The sequence below is a fragment of the Pipistrellus hanaki genome (genome assembly GCF_964339955.1).
Source record: "Pipistrellus hanaki genome assembly, chromosome: 17".
Lineage (NCBI taxonomy): Eukaryota > Metazoa > Chordata > Mammalia > Chiroptera > Vespertilionidae > Pipistrellus > Pipistrellus hanaki.
In genome coordinates this window covers 34,264,338-34,286,367 of record NC_140519.1, presented here as the reverse complement: position 1 = coordinate 34,286,367, position 22,030 = coordinate 34,264,338, and the positions used below count along the sequence as shown (strand labels likewise).

Below are 22,030 nucleotides of genomic sequence, written 5' to 3'. Positions count from 1 at the left end.
CATAGGATAATCTTTATAGGTAATGTATATAATTTATTGTAAGCCAATACATTATATTAAAGAATTCATGGCATATTTTTTTTTCATGTGGCTGGATTTTTGGCTATTTTTAATATGTGTCTTATGAACTACCTTTAAAGTTACTCTAGAGAATCCATCACCTAAAATAAAACACTCCCCCATACCTAAATTTTCTCTCCCATGGGAAAAACAGGTATGAGTCCTTTACAATTGAAATTTGTTTTTATTATGAAGGAATTATAACAGAAAATTTGGAAAAGAATACAAAATACTTTGCTGTACTTTTAGTTAGTTATGAAATTTAAGCCTGTCATTTCCTTCTATCTCTGTTTTGTTCTTTATATAAATAGGATTGTACATCCAATTTCATAGTCCTCTTTTGTCACATATGAGTATGTCAACAGTTTATTAAATAATTTATATAACACCATTTTAATGACTGAATCATATGTTATTGCATGGGTTTACTAAGCTTAGGTTACTCTCTCCATACTGGTGTCTTACTTTTGTTTTTTATGACCACAAATAAAATCTTATCAAACATGTGTTCATTAAATTATCCTGTATTTTAGATTGCTTCCTAAGACAATTTCATAAATGTAAAACTATCAAAAGAACATCTTATGACTCAACATATATGAAAAGATCACCTCTCAAACTGCTCACATGAGTTTAAATTGCTACCTGTGATATACGAATTCCAATTTTATCATAGCTTGCCAGTATGCTTCCTCCAAAAATGGTATAGCCATTCCCAATGGAAAGCCACAGCTTTTTCATTCTAGGATGCAGACCCACTTAGTGATCATTCAGACATATTTTTAATGATCTCACTTGGATTAAATCCCTCGAAGTTCTCTGCAGAGCAAAAGGTCATTTTATTAGACAATCAAAACCCTCCTCCGGCTACGTGTCTATTTCCTCTTGCAGTCTTAATTATGGAAAAGCTGTGGTCTATGCAGGATGTTTGGTATAGTGGGGCTGATGTTAGGGCAGGAGAAATGAAATGAGCTTTGATAGTTATTTAAATTCCACTTACTAATGGGTAACAGATCTTAGAAAAAATATAAAGTAGCTTCACATTTTTCTGGTCATAAATATCCAAAGACTGACAGAAGTAATAAATAGTAAGTGCTGTAAAGGTTTACTAATATTTTCTCTCTCCATCTCTTCCTCCCCCTCTCCCTTTGGAATAAGATAAGGATTGCATACCATTCTTCCAATGCCAACAACTATTTTTCCAGTCCAACACAAAGATCCGATGACATTCATCTTCAGAAAGGAAAAGAGTAAGTTTTTTTTTTCTTTAAATTACTGCATGGTATTTAAAAATTATAAGTTTATGTCTAAAATATATTTTCAATTCATTTTTATTGGTGAAAGTGATATTAGTTTACTGGCTTAATATGTAATTGGTTAGCCTCTGTATTTTTAATAAATTTTGTCTTATATTCGAAATACATTGGCATTCTGATTATCAGATAAATTTGACAACTAAGTGATCGCTGTTGCTAAAATTATAACTTTGTGAGATATACTTAATTCCATTTTTATTTTTTCGCTAAGACCATTCAGTCTAACCAGCCATCTAATTTCTCTGCTTCTATAGAAACCTGAGCTCTTGAATATTGCTAGGAAAAAATTACAAAACCACATGATTGGTGCCACAGTTAATACGTATTTATTATTCACTCATTTATTCAAGACCCTGGGCCAGGTACTGGAAATTTAATATAAAGGTTATCAAAGTACACTCCGTATTCTTAAGAAGTACATCACTTAGTGTTCAAAGGTCAAGTGCAAAGAGAAGATGAAGGTACTATTCAAATAGCAGATAATGTCATTCAAAAAAATCGTTCAAGATTCCTAGAAAACAGGGAGGTAGAAGACATGATATATTTAAAATAACTAAGTTACATGGAGAACATCAGGAGATTCACTGAGATCATTTTCCATTTATCACTTGCATCTGTTAGGATTCACTGCATAAGAAATCTCTCCCCAAACTTTAGTGGCTTAAAGCAGCCCAATTTTGTGATTGGCTGGGCAGATCTTTTGGTGCTGGCTGCTTTCGTTGGTGATTGATGGCATAGGATGGCTTTACTTACATATATGGAGCCTCTCTTAACTCACTTGGAGCGAGTTACTTCAGATGTCCCACTCCACATGGTCTCTATAACCTTCCAGGAGGTTAGCCCAGGCTTGTCGCAGTGATGAATGGCTTCCAGCAGGAAAGCGTGCCATTCCTAATGCACATTGACTTTTCAAGGCTGTGTCACATTGCCTAGTGTCCCACTGGCCAAAGCAGATGGCAGAACGTAGATTCAACAATGAAAAAAATAGATTCCACTTCTTGTTGGGTGAGTTTTATTCACTTATTATTCTACCATAGCAGTCTTCTAGACATTGATGAGATTTGGCTCATGGGCAGCACCATGAGGACCTGGTGGAGCTGGACAGAGGGCAGGGATCAGCAATCACACAGTGTTCTCCCCGAGGTCTTGGCCTCTGTGATATGCGGAAAGCATTCCATTCTTTTTCTCCACCTCCTTCTACCTTCACTTCTTGACATTCTTAAACATTTCCTTTTTAAACCAAGATCACTGGATCGATTCAGGGGAAATAGAGCACCTAATTAACCCCTGCTTGCTTTCAGTGTCAATTCACCTGCAGGCTCTGCCTTGGCCTTGGAAATAAGGTCAATTTACCTGCTTGGCAGGAACACAGGGCTTGCTTGAAAGCGACTCCAAACACATCTGCTGCCTGGCCTCTGTGCTCCTACACACTAGCTTGGAATTTGCACCCTGCACTCAGAATGGTGGCTGTGAATTCTGAAATTGAGGCCACCCACGCTAGCTGCTTTATTGCACAGAGGTCCCCGAGGCCTTCCCAAAGGTAGCTCAGATCTCCAGTTCGTTCTACTCAGGTGATGTAGCCTCATCACAAAGTGCGTGTCTCTCTGGTCACCCTGTTCTACTTGGACTCGCACCTTCGTTACTAATTTTTAACCAACCTTTCCATTTTTAAAACTCTCTGAGTCTCAGTTATCATGTGAACAAAGAATAAGAATAATATATGTTTTATAGGAGTTTGTGAAGATTCAATATACTAATGTCTGTAAAGTATTCAGATTAGTCCCTAGTCCATATTTTTAAGCTGCCAGGTGAGGATATAAAATTGGATGGTTCTTCGTTGAGTCCTGCTCATTAGTGTTGTCCACATCAGTTTGGGAGAGCTGGCCAACAAGTCCTCAGGGCAGCCAAGAGCCTGATGCAATCCTCGGATATCAGTTCTCTAAGGGGGGTGGCCCAGAGCCCCATCATTCTAGACAGATGAGAGCTGATAAATGCCCCTCGCTCAGTCTTCCATGAACTGTGCATACTTTTCTCCATATATATGAGTAGCTGTATAATGACTGAGGCAGTTCAGAGGAACGCCCAGCAGTCCTCTCGGAAGATGGGAGTGATGAGAGCTCAGGTAGGGGAGCAGTAGCTTTGCACTCTCCTATAACAGCTGGTCAATGAGTGCCTTTTCCTGGAGAGGCACTTGAATGGTGGGCACCTCAGCAATCAAGAATTCCACACATATGTTGTGAATCCCATCCAGCTTGTTGGGGGGATGGGGGGGGGCAATAGTCAATCTAATTGGTAGAGGTTTCCCAAGGCAATGTTTTATTTCCCAAGTTGCAAGCAGAGCCAACATTTAAGGAACCTGAGAGTAGGAACTTTCACCCCCAGCACATGCAACCACTCAGATATAAATACATATGATATCTCTGTGTCTGCCTGCCATTTACTTATACGCAGAAAAATGCTTCACTTCTGCATGTCCTCCGTACTTTATGCCAGGATCTTTGTATTATAAGATACAGTGTAATTTTGTTTTAAGATAGTTGAGGATAGGAAATAGTATGTTTTTTTAAATAATTATTCATTAACAAAACTGAATGAATTAGTATGAATGGGAACAACTCTTTAATGCAGATATCTTACACAATTCATTTTATTTTAGCAAACTACTATGAAGCTTTTAATAGTTTAATATCTAAAATCAAGGATACTGCAATATATATCAATGAATAGGTAGATGTTTTATATAGTGTTGAAATTTTATTCATTAAAAAACAGAACTCATGACAAGTGCTCTGAAGAGATAACATTATATTTATTAGTTACTTTATTTTCCAGATATTACTTTGAAATCTTGCTACAGGAGTATAGACTGAGTGCTTTTGTTGATGTTGGACTGTACCAGTATGGCAATGTCTACACTGAACAACAAACAGAAGATGCAGTGAACGAAGAACAAGTTATTCAATCCCAGTCAGAAATTGTCCAAGAAATTCAGGTTTGCTATGATTATAGCTGCACTGTCTAGAAAGAAAATGTTCACAGACAGGAGCTCTGTTTGATTATTCCTTTTAGTAGATAAGATACTGTTTTGGGGAAAGCAGTTTTGGGAGATTTTTGAATTGTGTCCTGGAGTATCTGTATTATAAACTAAAGAGGCTGTTACTTCATAAAATGTAAACGTTAAGCCCTGGCCAGTGTGACTAAATGGTTAGAGTGTTGGCCCAAGCACCAAAGGGTCATGGGTTTGATTTCGGGTCAAGGATAGTACCTGGGTTGAGGAGCCTGCTGGAGATAGCCTCTCTCTCTCTCTCTCTCTCTCTCTCTCTCTCTCTCTCTCTCTCTCTCTTTCTCTGAATAGCAATAAAAAAATATATTCTTGGGTGAGGATTAACAAAAAAAATAAGATGAAATAAAGCAAAATTTAAAATGTTATCATTTGCAATAAAATAGAGCAATTAAAAGGTATTGCATAGCTTAATTATGATGTCTTAAAAATGTTTTTTTATAGTAAGTATATTTTTTAAATTGGAAAGTAGGTTATAACATTGGAAAACTGGGAAACAACTAATGCCATCCAGGAAGTTCAGAGGATCACGGTAACCAGCCCATGTATAGAAGTCAATTCCTGCTCCCTTTACCAATATAGATTAACTTACAACATGGAAAAAACAGGTAAGTGATAAATAGGAAGGGAGATTTTCTTTCCTTCATGTGTACATGTAATTATAGAGAGGTATTTGCATAGTCAAATTCAGTTTTAATAGTATGCTAAACAAAAAAAGCAGAAAAATATAGAGAAAAGCCTTCAGACTGGGATAGAAAATGTTATCAATAAAAATACTTATAAAATGGTACATACTATCATTTTTCTCCTATAAGGATCATGGTCAATGCACATCTAAGTGCACACGAGGACTGTATATATCTGTGACTCACAGGTATAAGCGAACAGGAATTAAATTCATCACCACAGGGAGGCAACACATTGCTTTCAATTTCTCAAATTAAGTGATAGACCCACGAGACCCTAATTACCTGTTAATAAAAACACTGTATTTCTATATTTTGTAATAAATCCTTGGAGATAAATTTTGCTCTTTCTGTTGTTTCAATCAGTAAATATAATAAGCCAAATACAAAGCTTATTGCTATGGGAATATTAAAACAATAAAGTATGAGCCCTATTCTCAAGAGACCACAACCCAATTAATTAGTCAATATTATTGAACTTGAATCAATTTCAGAAAACAGTTTCATGAAGGGATGACAGATGGTGCAGACTATGAGTGATTTTTAAATTATTCTATTAAAAAAATTTTTTAAGTTACTTTTGGTAGTGCAGAGAGATTTCAATTCTTCTCCTTTTTCATATTTTTTTTTCTAAATGCCCATCCAAGCCTTGCTACCTGCTGATGCTTCTGACTTCATACTACAATCAGCCCTAAATGACCTGTGGTCTTTAAAACCAGATACAGTTCAAGTAACAAGAACACAACATCCCCAAAGTTACGTGTACATGGTAACCTTTATATCAACCAGAGGTAAGCATGTATTTCATTTTGCAGGTCTCTAAAGTTTTTTCTAGGAAACAATTTTATATCCTGTGCAATTCCACTGAAAAAGGTATATGCGACACAAAATGACAGAGGGGAAAAATTGGATTCACAGCCTTGATCAATTTTAGAAACAATAGAAATTAAATAGCTCATTGTTTTCTATTGTAACTTAAATTCCTATTGTATTTCAAGGAATGTACAACTCTAATGCATGAGAAATACACTGTCTATTCTACAAACAGCAAAACATTAGTGAAGATACTAATTCTGGAAATGAAATTTAAATCAATATTGCTTAGAAGTTACTGGTCTGGCCAGATCTTGCAGGATGAAAGAATTCTGTGGTTAAATCTAAGTGGGAAACACTATTTACCATGGCTTCTCCTTGAAGACTGACAGAATTTATAAAAATATTAAAATCCCTGAGGAATCTTGCAGTGAGAAACAAACAAACAAAACACCACTTCACCTGTGTTGGAAAATGCAACATTTTCCAAAATTATTTCATCTCTCTATGCTTTTTATTTCAAGTAATAGCTGTTAACTTATTAATGTTTCACATTTTCAAGTCTTACAGACAATTCTAGCAACACATTTGGGTTTGGGATATCTACCTCAGGAATAGGACCCTGAATATGTGTGAGTTTACTTTTCTTCAGGCAATCATTTTTTCTTGATTCATCTAAGTAAAATGTTACTTCAACATTTGTCTCATTTTACTCACAGGAATTGGGAAATAATGACTGTTACTTCAACATTTGTCAAATTGTTAATTTGGTTGTTGGATGGAGGTTGAGGAATTTTGTTTAACCGGAATTGAAGTTCTAAAAATTCCCCCAAAGTTAGATCTTCAGAACACTATATACACAAAAATACGGTTATCCTTGTTCTCCCACGAACTTACTTATAAATCAAACTGAAGGACCTGCATCTTCCGTGTTCATTTTGATTTTGTGATACTGGAACTCCAAATAAAACCAATTTTTTAAAGTTTGAGTTCCACTATTGAGTTGGATGTATTGATAATTTTTAAAAAATGTGTTTTCATTGATTTCAGAAAGGAAGGGTGAAAGATAGAGATAGAAACATCAATGGCCGGGACCGGTTTGGCTCAGTGGGTCGGCCTGCGGACTGAAGGGTCCCGGGTTCGATTCCGGTCAAGGGCATGTATCTTAGTTGCGGGCACATCCCCAGTGGTGGGTGTGCAAGAGGCAGCTGGTCGATGTTTCTCTCTCATCGACGTTTCTAACTCTCTGTCCCTCTCCTCTCTGTGTAAAATCAATAAAATATATTTAAAAAATCAATAAAGTATATTTAAAAAAAAAAAAGAAAGAAAGAAACATCAATGATGGGAGAGAATCATTGATCGACTACCTCCTGCAGGCCCCCGATAAAGGATTGAGCCTGCCATCTAGGCATGTTCGATTAGGAATCGAACCATGATCTCCTGGTTCCTGGGTCAATACTCGACCACTGAGCAACACCAGCTGGGCTGTATTGATATATATATATTTTAAAATTAACTTCTGAAAACTCTGTTTGGTGCTTGATTGCAGGAGACTTTGATCTGCTCGGTTATGAAGTACTTGAAGGGTATAATGTCACCCTGGATATTACAGAACAAACCAAAGGAAAACCCAGTTTGGACACTTTCACACTGAATTGGGATGGAATCTCTTCTAAGCCTCTTACCCCATGGTCAGCGGAAGCTGAAGTATGCTCTCTGTTAAATTTTTAAACATAAAACCATTTAAGCATCACCTTTCTATTAAAAAACAACAACACTTTAAGTAGTAGAAATACACCCTCCTACTTGGCAGGATGGGTTGGAGGCCACCAATAGTGAGCAGAGAAGGGAGGAAATATCACAAAGATAGGGAACCAAAGGGCATTTCTCAGATCTGTGCCAACAGAATCCAACGTATCTCCATAGGGGCAACTGTTTGCGAAGAGAGGATGTTGATTGTGAGTTACTGAATTTTGACAATTGCCTGTATAATGAGTTTAAGTTAATATTTGTTTGAAGATTAAAGATGACCTCTCATCCCAAGTCCTTAGCTCTGAATATCATTTATATCTGTGCATTGCCAAAGAAACAATGTGGAAATTACAGGAGACCTCATGAATGTGTACTGATTCCTGTATACTCAAATTATTTATTATTTTTTACATAGTCATAAATACAGGCTTTTAGTATCTGTATCTCTTCTTTTAAAAAACAGTGCAATAGATTATACAGTGTTCTCCCTCCCCCCCTAGTTAATTTTGAGTTAATTTGGGAAAACTATTCATCTGGAGTCTTTTAAATTGGGTGCTAATTTATTTAGGTTTGCCTCATTGTTCTCTTTAAAAAAAAAACTATCAAACAAATATGTCTTCTTTAATAATAACCAGGTAAGCTAATATTAGCCAATTAGATATGACTATTTCATTCTAAATTAGAACTCTTGAAAAAGACACAGGACACTAAAATGATCACATATTAATTATTTAGTTAACGATCTCTTAATTATGACTAAAATATGGAAATTACATGAATATGTTGTAACTAATTAGTAGAAAGAGCAGTAGAATTACTGATGTTCTAATTCTTCATGAAAAAGAAGTTACTGAAGTTTCTGTTGTCAATCTAGTTCCAGGCAGCAGTGGAAGAGATGGTTAGTGCCAAGTGTCCATCGCAAATTGCAGATTTTGAAGAAGGATTTGTTGTGAAATACTTCAGAGATTACGAAACTGACTTTAACATGGTATGGAATGCTTAGTGAATTCTGAAACGGACCAAATAAGAATTCTTGTAAATGTCTGGGATTTTGTCTTTTCTTTTTTTTTGAAATAGCATTAATTCCCTATCATTCAAAGTCAAATTACCAATATAATGTTATGGTAAGGTCTATCCTAACATCTCTGCGTTATAAAACAAATCGTTTGTGAAAGCAGTATTTCACTACCCATGAATTTTCTGGAACAATAGGATGTAGGCAAATATAAGATCTGTGGAGTGTTTGATGGTTTTCTTCACCTGGATGCAGAGTATATCCCTTTTCCTCCATTCAATTGGTTTCAGAGGATACAGTCTGTAGCAGGGCATCATTGCAAAGCACGTCACTTCCCTTGCTTTTCAATGTCACTCTCTGCTCTATTAGTACAATGTCTACTGATTACTTATTTCTTGGTGAGACGTAAAGATTTTTCTTTGATACACAGTAAAAAAAAAAAATTAAATACACTATTTGGCCGATTCTTATTTTCAAGACTTGAGGAAGCCAGATAGTCACCACTTTCAAATATTATCAACGTAAGAAATATGCTAGTTGCCCTGGATGAAAGGAATTTCGGCCTGCGGACTGAAAGGTTCCAGGTTCTATTCCGGCCAAGGGCACATGCCTGGGTTGCAAGCTCGATCCCCAGTGGGGGGCATGCAAGAGGCAGCAATCAATGATTTTCTCTCATCATTGATGTTTCTATCTCTCTCTCCCTTTCCTTTTCTCTCTAAAATCAATAAAATATATTTATTTTTAAAAAAGAAATATGCTAGTTATTCAATTCAGATCAATACCCTTGAAATAAGTGAGTCGTTAAAATATATAGCATGCGATGCCTATATGGAGAGATTTATTACTGGGGGGGGGGGGGGGTGGAATCCATTCAATGGCTACGTTTTCAACTTAATTTAACAAATCTACATGTATTTGGGTTCTCCTCTCCTGGATGCAGCACTTGCAGCCATGGGCATTACACAAGTAATTAACACTACACTTCCTTCATCTTTCATTCATCACAACACACATTCTTTGCTCTACCCTACCTTGACAATTTGAATCTTACAGCACTGCTCTCTAACATCCCTGCTTCTCTGCATGTATTTTACCCTTTCCCAAAGCTCCTTGGCCCCCTTTTCCTCTTCAATAACTCATTTTTATCTTTAAAGACACCTCATGTGCCATTTTCTCTGTCATTTTTCTTGATGCTTTTAGGTGAGTTCGAGGCCTCCCTTCAGCCTTGGTTTTATAATCCTTGGTTCCTTCTTCCAAACTGGGATAGGCTTCTGTTTAGGGGTAGTGTTCACCACTGAAGATTAAACAAAAAACAAACATTCATAAACAAACAAAGACCTGGCCCACAGTGAACACTGAATAAACATTTGTGGAAGGAAGGATTAAATATCATTAAGGAGTTCATAATATAGAGGAAAGATAGGATTTGGGAAATATAGTGACAAGGAATTATGTGATTATGGGATCAAATGAATGATATAAGGTGAGGGCTTTAGAATTTCAAAGAGAGAACATTTCAAGTTATAGTTATTTGGGAAGCAATGGGATCTGAGTCAGAGCTTGAAGGACTTGGGTGAAGATGTTGGGGAACAAAGCAGGACCATCAATCATGTTTTCATCTGAAATATCATTGTTTCTGCAGGATCATATTAATAGAGGACAGAAGACAGCTGAAACTGATGCTTACTGTGGTCGTTATTCCCTGAAAAACCCAGCTGTTCTCTTTGACTCAGCAGATGTTAAACCAAACAGACGACCATATGGAGACATTTCATTATTTCCTTATAATCAGGTAAGCTCAACAAAATGATATGCTAATTGAATTTGTAAAACCCCTTGGTAATAAAATTTCATGAAATTTTAAGACAAGGAAGAGTGCTTGTCATGTGAAATCATGTCACATTGGACAGGCGCTGTGGTTCACTCTCTGGGCTCTTGTGATTTCCTCTTCTTGTGATTCTCAAAACAAGAAATTAATATGCAGTACCATGCACACGTATTCTTCTTTATCTCATATTTAAAAAAAATTATTTGCACTCATTTAAGTACTAAAACAAATAAATTTTATGTTATTTTCAATATTCCTTCATTAATTAAGAAGAAACAAAAATGGACAGGCATCATAGAGTGATCTCAGATATTCAATCATGAAAAAGTAAAAGAAGATTCTGAGAAGATGAAATGGCAACTTTAGGATAGGTATTAAAGACTAGTAACTATAGATTTACCCTTCCTCTTGTTTTAAAATTCTCAAATTATAGCACATATTCTGAAGTTGTTAGTTCTAAATATATTTGGCATTAATAAGGTGTTGTAGGCCATTAAAACTGGTATTTAATCACTATTTTGCAGTGACAACTCCATCTCTAAATGCTCAGTTGCATTCACATTTCAATCCCTCCAAATGTTTCTCTCCCTTCTGACTTCTAAATTCACTGAAGAGTTCAGTTAGAGCGGGATCTAATTCTTATGTAGCTTGGCGACTATGAGGAGTGAATTCATTCTTTTTTTTTTTTTTTAAGGAAAGCATATCAAAAGATATATATAAAGAATTATTCATTAATTGGAAGGTCATTTCAACTTCATTTCATCTTCTATAAAATCTTCCCCAATTCTTCTGCATTTAATTGGCTGAAATTAATTTTTTCCTTTTGATAAATTTTTTATGAAAAATGCTCAATATATACTTATTGGATTGGATTGACTTAATTTGAATTGCTACAAAACAATTTAATGATAAGATATTTTTACCTCTTTTTCCCCCTTATTTTCTATGTAGTTATGTTTAGCATACAAAGGATTCCTGGCAAATTATATTGGTCTAAAATTTCAATACCAAGACAAAAGCAAGGTTACTAGAAGCACTGAAATACAATTTACATATAGTTTTGCTTATGGAAACAAGTAAGTTACATTATGAATTTGAAAACTTAAATTATACTACAGTGTATACTAGTAAACTATGAAAATAAACCTATTTCTTATTTGTTTGTTGCTTTTGAGAAATCGTGTACACCATGTATCTAACTGCAATTGTCTTGTCTTCTTTAGGCGCTTTCTAACAAAAATGTTGTGCCAAAATTAAATCTATTGATTACAAAAATAAAAATTGGTCTAGTGCCACCATCACCCATGACCCTTAGATAATGAAACAATGGTAAACTGTTAAGTACACCAAATTTTCTAAGTTGTTTTTTTAAACTTTGGAATCATAGAATTTGTAGAATTCTACTTAGAGGACCTAAGTACTTTTATTAATTTAAAGGACTCTTTAACTTCATGTAGTTCTGCATATAATTTTCTAAATCTGATGTAGTTCTAAGCTTTGATGCAACACAGGTGGATACCATGATGAATTTGTAAACCATGAAGGAAATGAGAATAGAAAATGCCCAAACAAATCGACAGTTAATAACTACAGTAGAAGCTGATATAAAGATATCTGTTAAACTATACTTAGTTATTTGGATGGCAGGATTTATCTCTTTCTTGTAAACTCTCATAGCAGAATTGCTTAATTGCAGTTTATGAGATTCCAATGCAGTTAGGATTTGATAGAAAATCTGAATCTAAATTACACACTTGGAGGGTACTGACTATTAATAGCTCAGCACTTTTTTTTGGGTCACTTAAAACAGTAGACAATGCAACTGCAGTGAGTTCTTTGAAAGTAGTATCAAGATCCAGTTTTGCTTCTTAGTATTGGACTGAGTTTACTTTTCTATCTCTAACATTTTTTTACTAAAATAATTTACTTCATTCTTTTTTTTTTATTTAGAGCACATCCCATTTATTATATATCTATATCTATATCTATATCTATATCTATATCTATATCTATATCTATATCTATATCTATATCTATATCTATATCTATATCTATATCTATATATATTACTCCTAAGTATTTTGGCTCAGTGGATAGAGTGTCGGCCTGCGGACTGAAGGGTCCCAGGTTCAATTCTAGTCAAGGACATGTACCTTGGTTGCAGGCACATCCCCAGTAGGGTGTTTGCAGGAGGCAGCTGATCAATGTTTCTAACTCTCTATCCCTTTTCCTTCCTCTCTGTAAAAAAAAAAATCAATAAAATATATTTAAGTATATATATATCTATATAATTGTTGATAGTATTACAGATGACTCCTGTTTCCCCGCATTTTACCCCTTCCTCCCAGCCTACTTCATTCTTGTGTCCTGTTTTACGTGTTCTACACCAAAGTGCATGCACCTTAGTTTCCTTACCTGTTGCTACAGAATATTTTACATTCCAGTGGCTACTGCCAAAACTACAAGGAAAAGAAATATATTTGGATCCAACATTAAATCTTTTACTGCAATGGGAGTTTCTGTCTGTTGTCCCTTGTTAAGTAAGTTTCTGTTGCTTTCCTATGCTAATGAAGTATGCTTGATGTCTTCTTGTGAGGAAAAAAAACCCAAAAACCCTTTACTCTTTAAGATTGTAGTGCTTTTTATAGTGTAGTTCTTTACATTAAGCCTTACAACTGATCAGTATACCTACTTAATGAACCATATTTCAGCTGGACATACACTTGCATAGACCTTCTGGACCTCATACAAACCAAATACACTGGGACTAATTTTGCTCTTCAGAGGATTAGTGTACAGGAAGCATCGAAATCACAGTCCTTTTATGTGGATACAGTGTACATTGGACAGACACCTACAATTTCAGTATGGGACGGTATGTTGTGTCACTTCGTATCTACTTAAACTATCCAAACCTATTGTGTACTAAACTCTTACCATTAAAATTATTATATTGGATAGTTTAGATAAAATCATGAATCTCTAAATATTTATGAGTTATTCTTTTATCAAAATATTAATATTATTTAAATCATTTTTAAATTAATAGGGCTGGAAGATTACTCTAAGGATAATAATGTAAGCTGTCATTGTACTAAAAATTTGGTTTTATAGTCCTAGATTCTGTTTACAGATATGAAAACTGTAACATTTTCATTTTTTTAATTGATTTTTAAGAAATAAACTGCCAAGAAAGAGCTCTATTCCTAAAAGGCTAACATGGGTGTTTATTGATGTTGATATTGACATCTGTTTAGTAAGATTGAGCAGAATCTTTTCATAGACCTAATAGCTATAATGAGCGATGTGATAAGTGAAAACCTTATTTCTGAAAGTCTTAGGATTGTTTTTCTAATCATTTTAGTAGACTCATATATATAAGCTATGATAATAAAATAATTAAAATTAAACTGTGATTTAAAAAACAAAATCAACCTAACTCCAATTACCTTGAAACATTTTTCAGAGTTTTGGGGACTGTTTTCAAGTGCAAGAGCATGAGTCAATTGGCAAAAAAAGAAAAAAGGAAAAAAGAAAAATGTTACTGCTTTAGACTCACTCCTTTTGAAATTGCTGTATTCAAATCGACATTATAATTGGTGGGACACATGTATAAGATAGCTGGTTTGTGCTGGAATAGATGTTGCAGTTTGTTAGAATTTATTTAGTACCTACCGTGTGGCAGGCGATGTGTTGCACTAAAGAACAGTGAACAAGACAATCCTGGTCCTGCCCTCCTGGGGCACATGACCCAGGGAGTGCCTCACTCAGGGCACCTGGAACAGAGCTGAGCTAACTGGCCCCCAGAAGGCTACATGGACCCCAGGCCATGGTGGCTTTTAAGTAATAATCTAAAACTGCTCCCCCCCCCCCCAATCTTATAAGGCTCATAGGTCAGAAGACTTAAAGCTTTATATTCTAGGAGTGAACGTTTACCAAGCACCACAAGCTATTAGCCTTTTTCTAGCATTTGGTTTTAAACAGCTTATTCTGTGACATGTGGATATTATTGCTTGGTGGTTTTCTTTTCAGCAGCAGGAGCTGCAATTTTACTTCCCATTTCCTTCATGTTCTTTAGAGATGCCAAAGAGAAGACTCCCTGCATTAGCGAACAAAGGGATATTTCTAAAGCACTTCCAGGTGGATCAGACCATGAGTAACGGGTCAAGTATGGCAAGCCAATATTCTGTCACCATGACTTCATATAATTGCAGTTATAATATACCTATGATGGCTGTGAGCTTTGGGCAGGTAAGCCTAGAGTTTTACAAGTTACCATTTATTTTCTATTGCTGAAGCATTAGCTTTGATCTAGTAACCTTTCTCTTTAATCTTTACAAATAGCTGATACACAGATTGAATATCTTTTACTAGGACAAGACAGTTATTCTAAGGACAAGTGAAGATTTAGAGGTTTGTTGAATTTGAGCATGAAAATTAACTTTAAACATTAAATACTTCAGAAATATATTTAAGGAGAACATAGATTTAAGTAGAGCTTTCTCTGTTGCTTTAAAAAAAAAATGTGGGCTTTTCCAATAAAGATCCTTGAACAGAGGTTGTTGAAAGAAAATTTCAGATTCTGCATGTTTCCCCATTGTTTCTATTACAAACACCATCTATCTTCGGCTTGTATCAAAGTTGACACAGGAAGGAAAGAGACAGTTTTCCACAATTCCAAAAGGATCTGAGCAAGTTTTTGTGCAGCTTGAGTTGTTTATAATAAGTATTAAATATTTCAAATATGATGGCTACTTTAAAATCAATGTCCTACAAAAATATACAAGTTAATATAATTTCCTGCAACAAACCAAAAACAAATACGAGTTCAGGATTAAGGATTAAATATTGTGCTAGAGTCTCATAAAGAATGTTTTGCTGACTAAATGATTTGATAAAAAATACTGAAAAACTGTATTTCATGAAAATTGCCTTTAGCTGGTTCCGGCTCAGTGTTTCAATTTTAGTATCTTTACAGCTGAATGTGTTGTAAAGATATTTCCGTCTTTTTCTCATAGTTCTCTAACAAAATGTAGTAACTAATTTGGGGCTTTGTGCAGTCAAAGCCTCTGTGTCAATAGTCTCCCATTTCTCACTTCTCGTTAAAACTGGCGATTATATCCTCTAGCTTTAGCCATTTACCCAAGGCTAAATTGTGAATGTGTACTTACATTTTTATGACTTTTAAAAATTCAAGTGAAAGATACTTGGAGGAATGTACACACATATTAAAGGGTTAGCTCAATGAATTATTTTTAAAATGGAAGCTTTGTGATAATTATGGATTAATATGCAGTTGTAAGAAATAATACAGAAGTATTTCTATACCCTTCACCCATTTTCCCCATTGGCAAAATCTTGTATAACTATATCATAATAGCACAATCAGGAATTGACATTGATACAATCTACCAACCCTGTTTAGTTCTACATGCTTTCATTGTGTGTGTGTGTGTGTGGGGGGGGGGGGGGTAAGGGTAGCTGGGGCGTAGGGGGCATGGAATAGTTCTATACAATTTTATCACATGTGTAGATTCTGTCATCACACAGCAATTCCAGCCCAAGGATCCCTCTGCTACCCTTTCATAGCCACGGCCACCTCCCTTCTTCCTTTACTTCCCTATATCCCTGGTAAGCACTAACCCATCTATAATTTTATCATTTCAACCATGTTATGTCAATGGAGTCATACTTCATATAATCAGACCAGTTGTAGCCTTTTAAGATTAGCTTTTCTGCCGGGACCGGTTTGGCTCAATGGATAGAGCGTCGCCTTGGGGACTGAAGGGTCCTGAGTTCGATTCTGGTCAAGGGCATGTACCTTGGTTGCGGGCATATCCCCAGTAGGGGGTGTGCAAGAGGCAGCTGATCGATGACTCTCTCTCATCGATGTTTCTAACTATCTCTCTCCCTTTCTCTCTGTATAAAAATCAATAAAATATATTTAAAAAAAAAAAAAGATTAGCTTTTCTTCACTCAGCATAATTCCCTTGAGATCTCTCAAAGTTGCTGTGGCTATCAATAGTTTGCACATTTTTATGGCTGAGTAGCATTTAATGATGATCTAGATTGTTTTGGAGAGAATTAACAATCTTATTATATTGAGTCTTGCAATTCACGAACACAGTATGTGTCTCCATTTATTTAGGTTTTTCTTGTTTTCTTTTATCAGCATATCTAGGTCTTCTTTGATTACTTTCATCATCATTTTGCAATTTTCAGGTCCGACCCAGTACATGTTTTGTTAGATTTATATGTATTCCATTTTCTCTGAAGTGTTTGTAAATGGTCTTGTATCGTTAATTTTGATCCCCACATGCTTGTTATTTGTATAGAGGTATGTGATTGGTTTTTGTGTGTTAATTCTATATCCTGCAACCTTGCTGAACTCCATGAATTTTACAAAGTAAATGCTCTCGTGTAATTACTACTCAGATCAAGATAAAGAAGTCATTAGTTCCAAAGACACTTCCTTCTGCCTTCTTCTTGTCATTGGATCATTTACTTTTCACCCCTAGGTAACCTATTTTGACTTCTGTCACCATTAATTAGTTTTGCTTATTTTTATCATATCAATGGGTAATACAGTAAGTACTCTTTTGCACCTAGCTTCTTTTATTTGATACAGTGAAGTTCATGTGTTGCATGTAGCTCAAGTTCATTCTTCTTTATTGCTTTATTGTATTCCATGGTATGAATATACCACAATTTATCCTATTGATGGACTTTTGCATTATTTCTAGTCTGGAGCTATTGGGAATAAAATTGCTAGGAATATTCTTGCACAGGTCTTATGACACTTATATTTAATCATCTCTGTGGGCATTGGGGTGAATAGTTCTAAATTCCACAAGAGTAACGGATCACTATGAGGGATCAGAAGCAGGAGGATATCATTTTCATGATTAGAGTTACAATTTATGAATTTGTATAGCGTGTGTTACTTTTGTTAATTGATTGGCCCTCAACACTAGTCAGATATTTCCCAAGTCTGAGTCATTCAATGTATTGATCATTCACTTTCTCATATTTTTTAGTTACGTTATCAAGTCACCATATGCATTTTTCCAAAAGGGTTTTTAGGTTTTTGATAGCCAAGGCCACATTTCCTGTTCCTTTGCCTCCCCACAGTGATTAGCACTGTATCTTGAATAGAATCCCTGCTCACTAAATATTTGTTCCTTGAGTGATGGAGGGTACACTCTGAATTAATGAGGAATTACTGTGGTTCCAGCTGATGGCTGCACAGATGACTGAGTTGACTTTAGCCTCATTATTGCAGCTCTTTAGGTATGGTCTGTGTTGATTTATGTGACTCTCCTTAATGTCCTGAAGAATCCTGAATGAATATGTGAGGGCTTATTTATGTCGTGTCACGGGATTGTACCACGGTGAAACAGAAATCATCTTAGCCATCGTTGTGTTTAATCATTTTATCAATATTTACTTTGGAAATTAGATAATCACCAATGAGACAGAGAATGAGTCTGTTTACAGAGGAAACAATTGGCCAGGGGAGTCAAGGATCCGCATTCAAAGGACTCAAGCAGCATCTGCACCTCTCAGAGGCAGCTTTGACCTTCAAGCTTATGGACATATTCTCAAAGGTATATTAAAAAAAAAAAAGCCCAGAACAGTGATATATGTGTCAGTTAGACTGTGCTGCTCTATGCAAACATCATATACATCTTAGTGTACTTCTTTCTAATATCATGTCTCTATGTAATTTATATAACTTACTAAGGTAAAGGTAAATGATCCAGAGCAAATTACATTTTCACATTTTTTAAAATTTGCAAGCATGCGGTTTATTCTTCATGTTGTAAAGTTTCATAGGTTTGACAGATGCATAGCGCCATATATCCACCATTAGAGAACCATACAGAATAGGTTTTCCACTATAAAAATCCTCTGTGCTTTACCTATTAATTTCTTCCCTCTCCCCCTGAAATTTTGGCAAACACTGGTCTTTTTACTACCTGTGCTTTTGCCTTTTCCAGATTGTAATTTAATTTTTTTCACTTAGCAATATTCATTTTTTTTATGGTTTGATGGCTCATTTCCTTTTATCTCTGAATAATATCCACTGTGTGGATGTGCCAGCTTATCCATTCACCTGTTGAAGGACATATTGATTGCTTTCAGTTTGGAGCAGTAAAAGCTGCCATAAACATTCATGTGAAGGCTTTGGTTTGGACATATTTCCAGCACAATTGGTTAAATACCTAGGTATGCAATTGCTGGATCATATGGTAAGATTAGGTTTATAAGGAACTGCCGAATTGTCTTCCAAAGTCACTATACCATTTAGCATTTACCAGTACAGCAGAAATGAATGAGTATTGCTATTACACGTAGACCTAATTGTATTTGGTCCTGTCAGTTATTTTATTTATTTTAGCCATTCTCATAGTTGTATAGTGGTATCTTATTACTGTTCATTTGCAATCCTTTAAGGATATGATATTCAGTATCTTTTTATATGTTTATTTTTTTAATCTAATAGATCATTAGATAGGGTGACTGCACATATTTTATCTATTTTAAAATGGAGTTGTTTGTTTTCTTATTTTTTAGTTTTTAAGAGCTCTTTGTGTATTTTTTTATATGGGTCTTTAATATATATGTGTTTTGCAAATATTTTCTCCCCATAAAACAAGCCACAGCTGGGGAGGAAACATTCTCATATTTTATTCATTGCTTCACCAGATATACCAGGTCATAGTCTTAAAAGTTTGTTTCTCTTTTGCCCTGGCTGAGTGGCTTAGTTGGTTGGAGCATCATCCCATACACCAAGAGGTTTTGGGTTCCATTTCCGGTCAGACACAAACCTAGGCGGCAGGTTGGACCCCTCGTTGGGACTCTTAAGGGAGCCAACTGATCAATATTTCTCTTTCTCTCCCTCGCTCTCTAAAAATCAATTTTAAAAAACAAACATATCCCAGGTGATGATTTTTTTTTTAATTTGTTTCTCTTTTATATCCATGGCTTATATGTTGCCTATAAAGTAAATTGATATTAAAAACAAAAGTATTTAAGTCAAGCCTCTAATGAAATACATTACTCATGTAAGTTTTGTTTCCAAGAAATATATAAATTCTTTACATGGGTAGAATGCAGCTTCATTTTTACCGTATTGGAGGAGGGCGGTTGGTTTCCCAGCGATACCTTTCACGCCTTCTGAGGATGAGATAGGGCTGTGACTCTGACTCCCTCTGTGAGCGCAGGCCTCCCCGCTGCGGTGTCGGCGGCAGATCTGCAGTTCGCTCTCCAGAGCCTGGAAGGAGCGGGACGGGTCTCCGTGACGCGAGAGGGAACCTGTGCCGGATACTCATGGAACGTCAAGTGGAGAAGCCCATGTGGGAAGCAGGCGCTGCTCCAGGTGCCCTTGTCTGACTTGGTTTCTGTTTTCTTCTGTGTGATGCATGCTTATTTGCACCCTGCCACAGTCTGAAAACCATTGGAAACTGTGTTTATTTTTTTTAAATGGCAACTATACCCCGTGTACACTTCCCAAGGCTACCATATTGGTAGAGGGTTTTGCAAGTTGCACATTTTGATTTGGTTTTACTTTTTATCTTTGGCAGATCATAAAATTCCGTGAGTGGATAACAAACCACGATAGTCAGAGATGAAAAATGCTAGAAGTGGAAAAGCTGGCCCTCAGTTGGGAACAGAACTAAATTTTTAATTTTTAAAAAAACCAACTGTCAAAGTGGCATAGAACATTTTGAGAAAATACAATTTAGTAAACTATTTTCCTTTGACATATTTTATTTTAAAATGCAAGCTAACGTTAGTCATGTTATTCAAGTTATAATTGATGTAATATTTGATTGTGCAATATTTTTAGCATTTTTTTCCTTGGGTAGATTATGCTCCTTTTCCAAGAAATGTGACTGAAATGGTTTTGAATGTTTTTTTTTTTTTTTCATCCTTTATATTTTATTCACTTTCAAGCATACTAAAACTTTAAAAGAAAAATTAGTGTGGTCATTAGAGCTTTCTACTGAAATAATTTTGTCTAAAAATAGGTTAATGATTCCAACATTATTGGAGAAAAGGCTAATATGACAGTTACAAAGGTAAAGGAAGGTGGTTTATTCAGACAACACATACTTGGAGACCTACTCCGTACACCCAGCCGACAACCACAGGTATTTTTGGAACTTTTCTCATGATGTTTAATGCATTTATAATTTTAAATGTATAGCTAGTTTGTAATACAGTAAAGGCCTGATAATCTTTATTTTCATGTGAATATTAGTGTTAACAGTTGGTCAACTTAATGATATTATTTTATGACCTTTGGGAAAGTTGTCTTCCTTATAATAAAAGAATGGATTTTTAAGCTCTAGTACTGCCTGTTAGAATTTGAAGATATATGCTTTCATTTCATCTTTACATAAGTTTTGTGTAATGATCTTTAATGTTACCACTTTAATTATGAGAAAATTAGAATATAAGGAGTTTAGGTGACTCTTCCTAGAGTAATCTTTATTTTCCTTCTTGGCACTTAAAACCAGGGCATTTAGTTTTTATAATTATTTTTATGGTCTTATGCAACTATCTCACCTCAACGGGGTTATAAATTTGGTACAGCAAGGATGTCATAGGTTTTGTTCAATGTTGAATTCATAACATTTACAACTGTGTCTGATATAGAGTGGTTACATTTGCTGAATGAAAGAATGAATAAATGAATGAAAGAATGAAGTGTCAAAGCAGAAAAGTCCAAGTAGAAGAGACTAATTTTTATTTAAAAACATGGAAACAAAGTTTTATCATTCATTCTAAATTCTGTGCATATTCTTCTGAAACATGTAACCTCTTTACCTCTATTCTCTATCTCTGTGTTTATTTATTTGAAGGTTGAAGTCTATGTTAATGGAATTCCTGCTAAATGTTCAGGTGACTGTGGGTTTACATGGGATCACATGACTACTCCCATAATCCAGACCATAAGCCCTTCCAAAGGTAACCTCTTGCTTTTTAACTGAGAGTATGGGGTGGAAGACATCTAGCAAAAATGTAAATTCTGGCCCTAGCTGGTTTGGCTCAGTGGATAGTGTCAGCCTTCAAACTGAAAGGTCCCCATTAAGGGGCATGAAGGAGGCAGCTGATCAATGATTCTCTCTCATCGTTGGTGTTTCTATCTCTTTCTCTTCACCTCTAAAATCAATAAAAAATATTTTTTAAAAAAAAGTAAATTCTGATAATGATTTTTTTTTAATATTCCAGTGTCACCAATTAAGTCAAGCAAACAGTTCTACATAGTAGGAGCAAAGAAAGTTATCAGATTGGAAAGCTCTGGACAGATCATTGATGACCTATTTTTTAAAAGTATATTTAATTGATTATTTTACAGAGAGGAATAGAGAGGGATAGAGAGTTAGAAACTGCGATGAGAGAGAAACATCAATCAGCTGCCTCCTGCACACTCTCTACTGGGGATGTGCCCGTAACGAAGGTACATGTCCTTGACCGGAATCGAACCTG

At 35.4% G+C, this 22,030-nt stretch overlaps 1 protein-coding gene across 2 annotated transcripts in view; it reads left to right on the top strand.

Annotated features, from left to right (window-relative positions):
- PKHD1L1 (PKHD1 like 1) overlaps positions 1–22,030 on the top strand; it is a 123,305-nt gene that overhangs the window by 28,592 nt on the left and 72,683 nt on the right. For both annotated transcript variants that reach the window (XM_084864454.1, XM_084864455.1), the window contains 14 exons: positions 1,219–1,310; positions 4,209–4,368; positions 4,910–5,045; positions 5,771–5,914; positions 7,486–7,643; positions 8,563–8,676; positions 10,346–10,495; positions 11,483–11,607; positions 13,243–13,406; positions 14,610–14,782; positions 17,991–18,138; positions 19,759–19,913; positions 20,566–20,688; positions 21,403–21,508. In XM_084864454.1, coding sequence (XP_084720580.1) covers positions 1,219–1,310; positions 4,209–4,368; positions 4,910–5,045; positions 5,771–5,914; positions 7,486–7,643; positions 8,563–8,676; positions 10,346–10,495; positions 11,483–11,607; positions 13,243–13,406; positions 14,610–14,782; positions 17,991–18,138; positions 19,759–19,913; positions 20,566–20,688; positions 21,403–21,508 — 1,948 coding nt within the window. The remainder of the gene's footprint in view (positions 1–1,218; positions 1,311–4,208; positions 4,369–4,909; positions 5,046–5,770; positions 5,915–7,485; positions 7,644–8,562; positions 8,677–10,345; positions 10,496–11,482; positions 11,608–13,242; positions 13,407–14,609; positions 14,783–17,990; positions 18,139–19,758; positions 19,914–20,565; positions 20,689–21,402; positions 21,509–22,030) is intronic.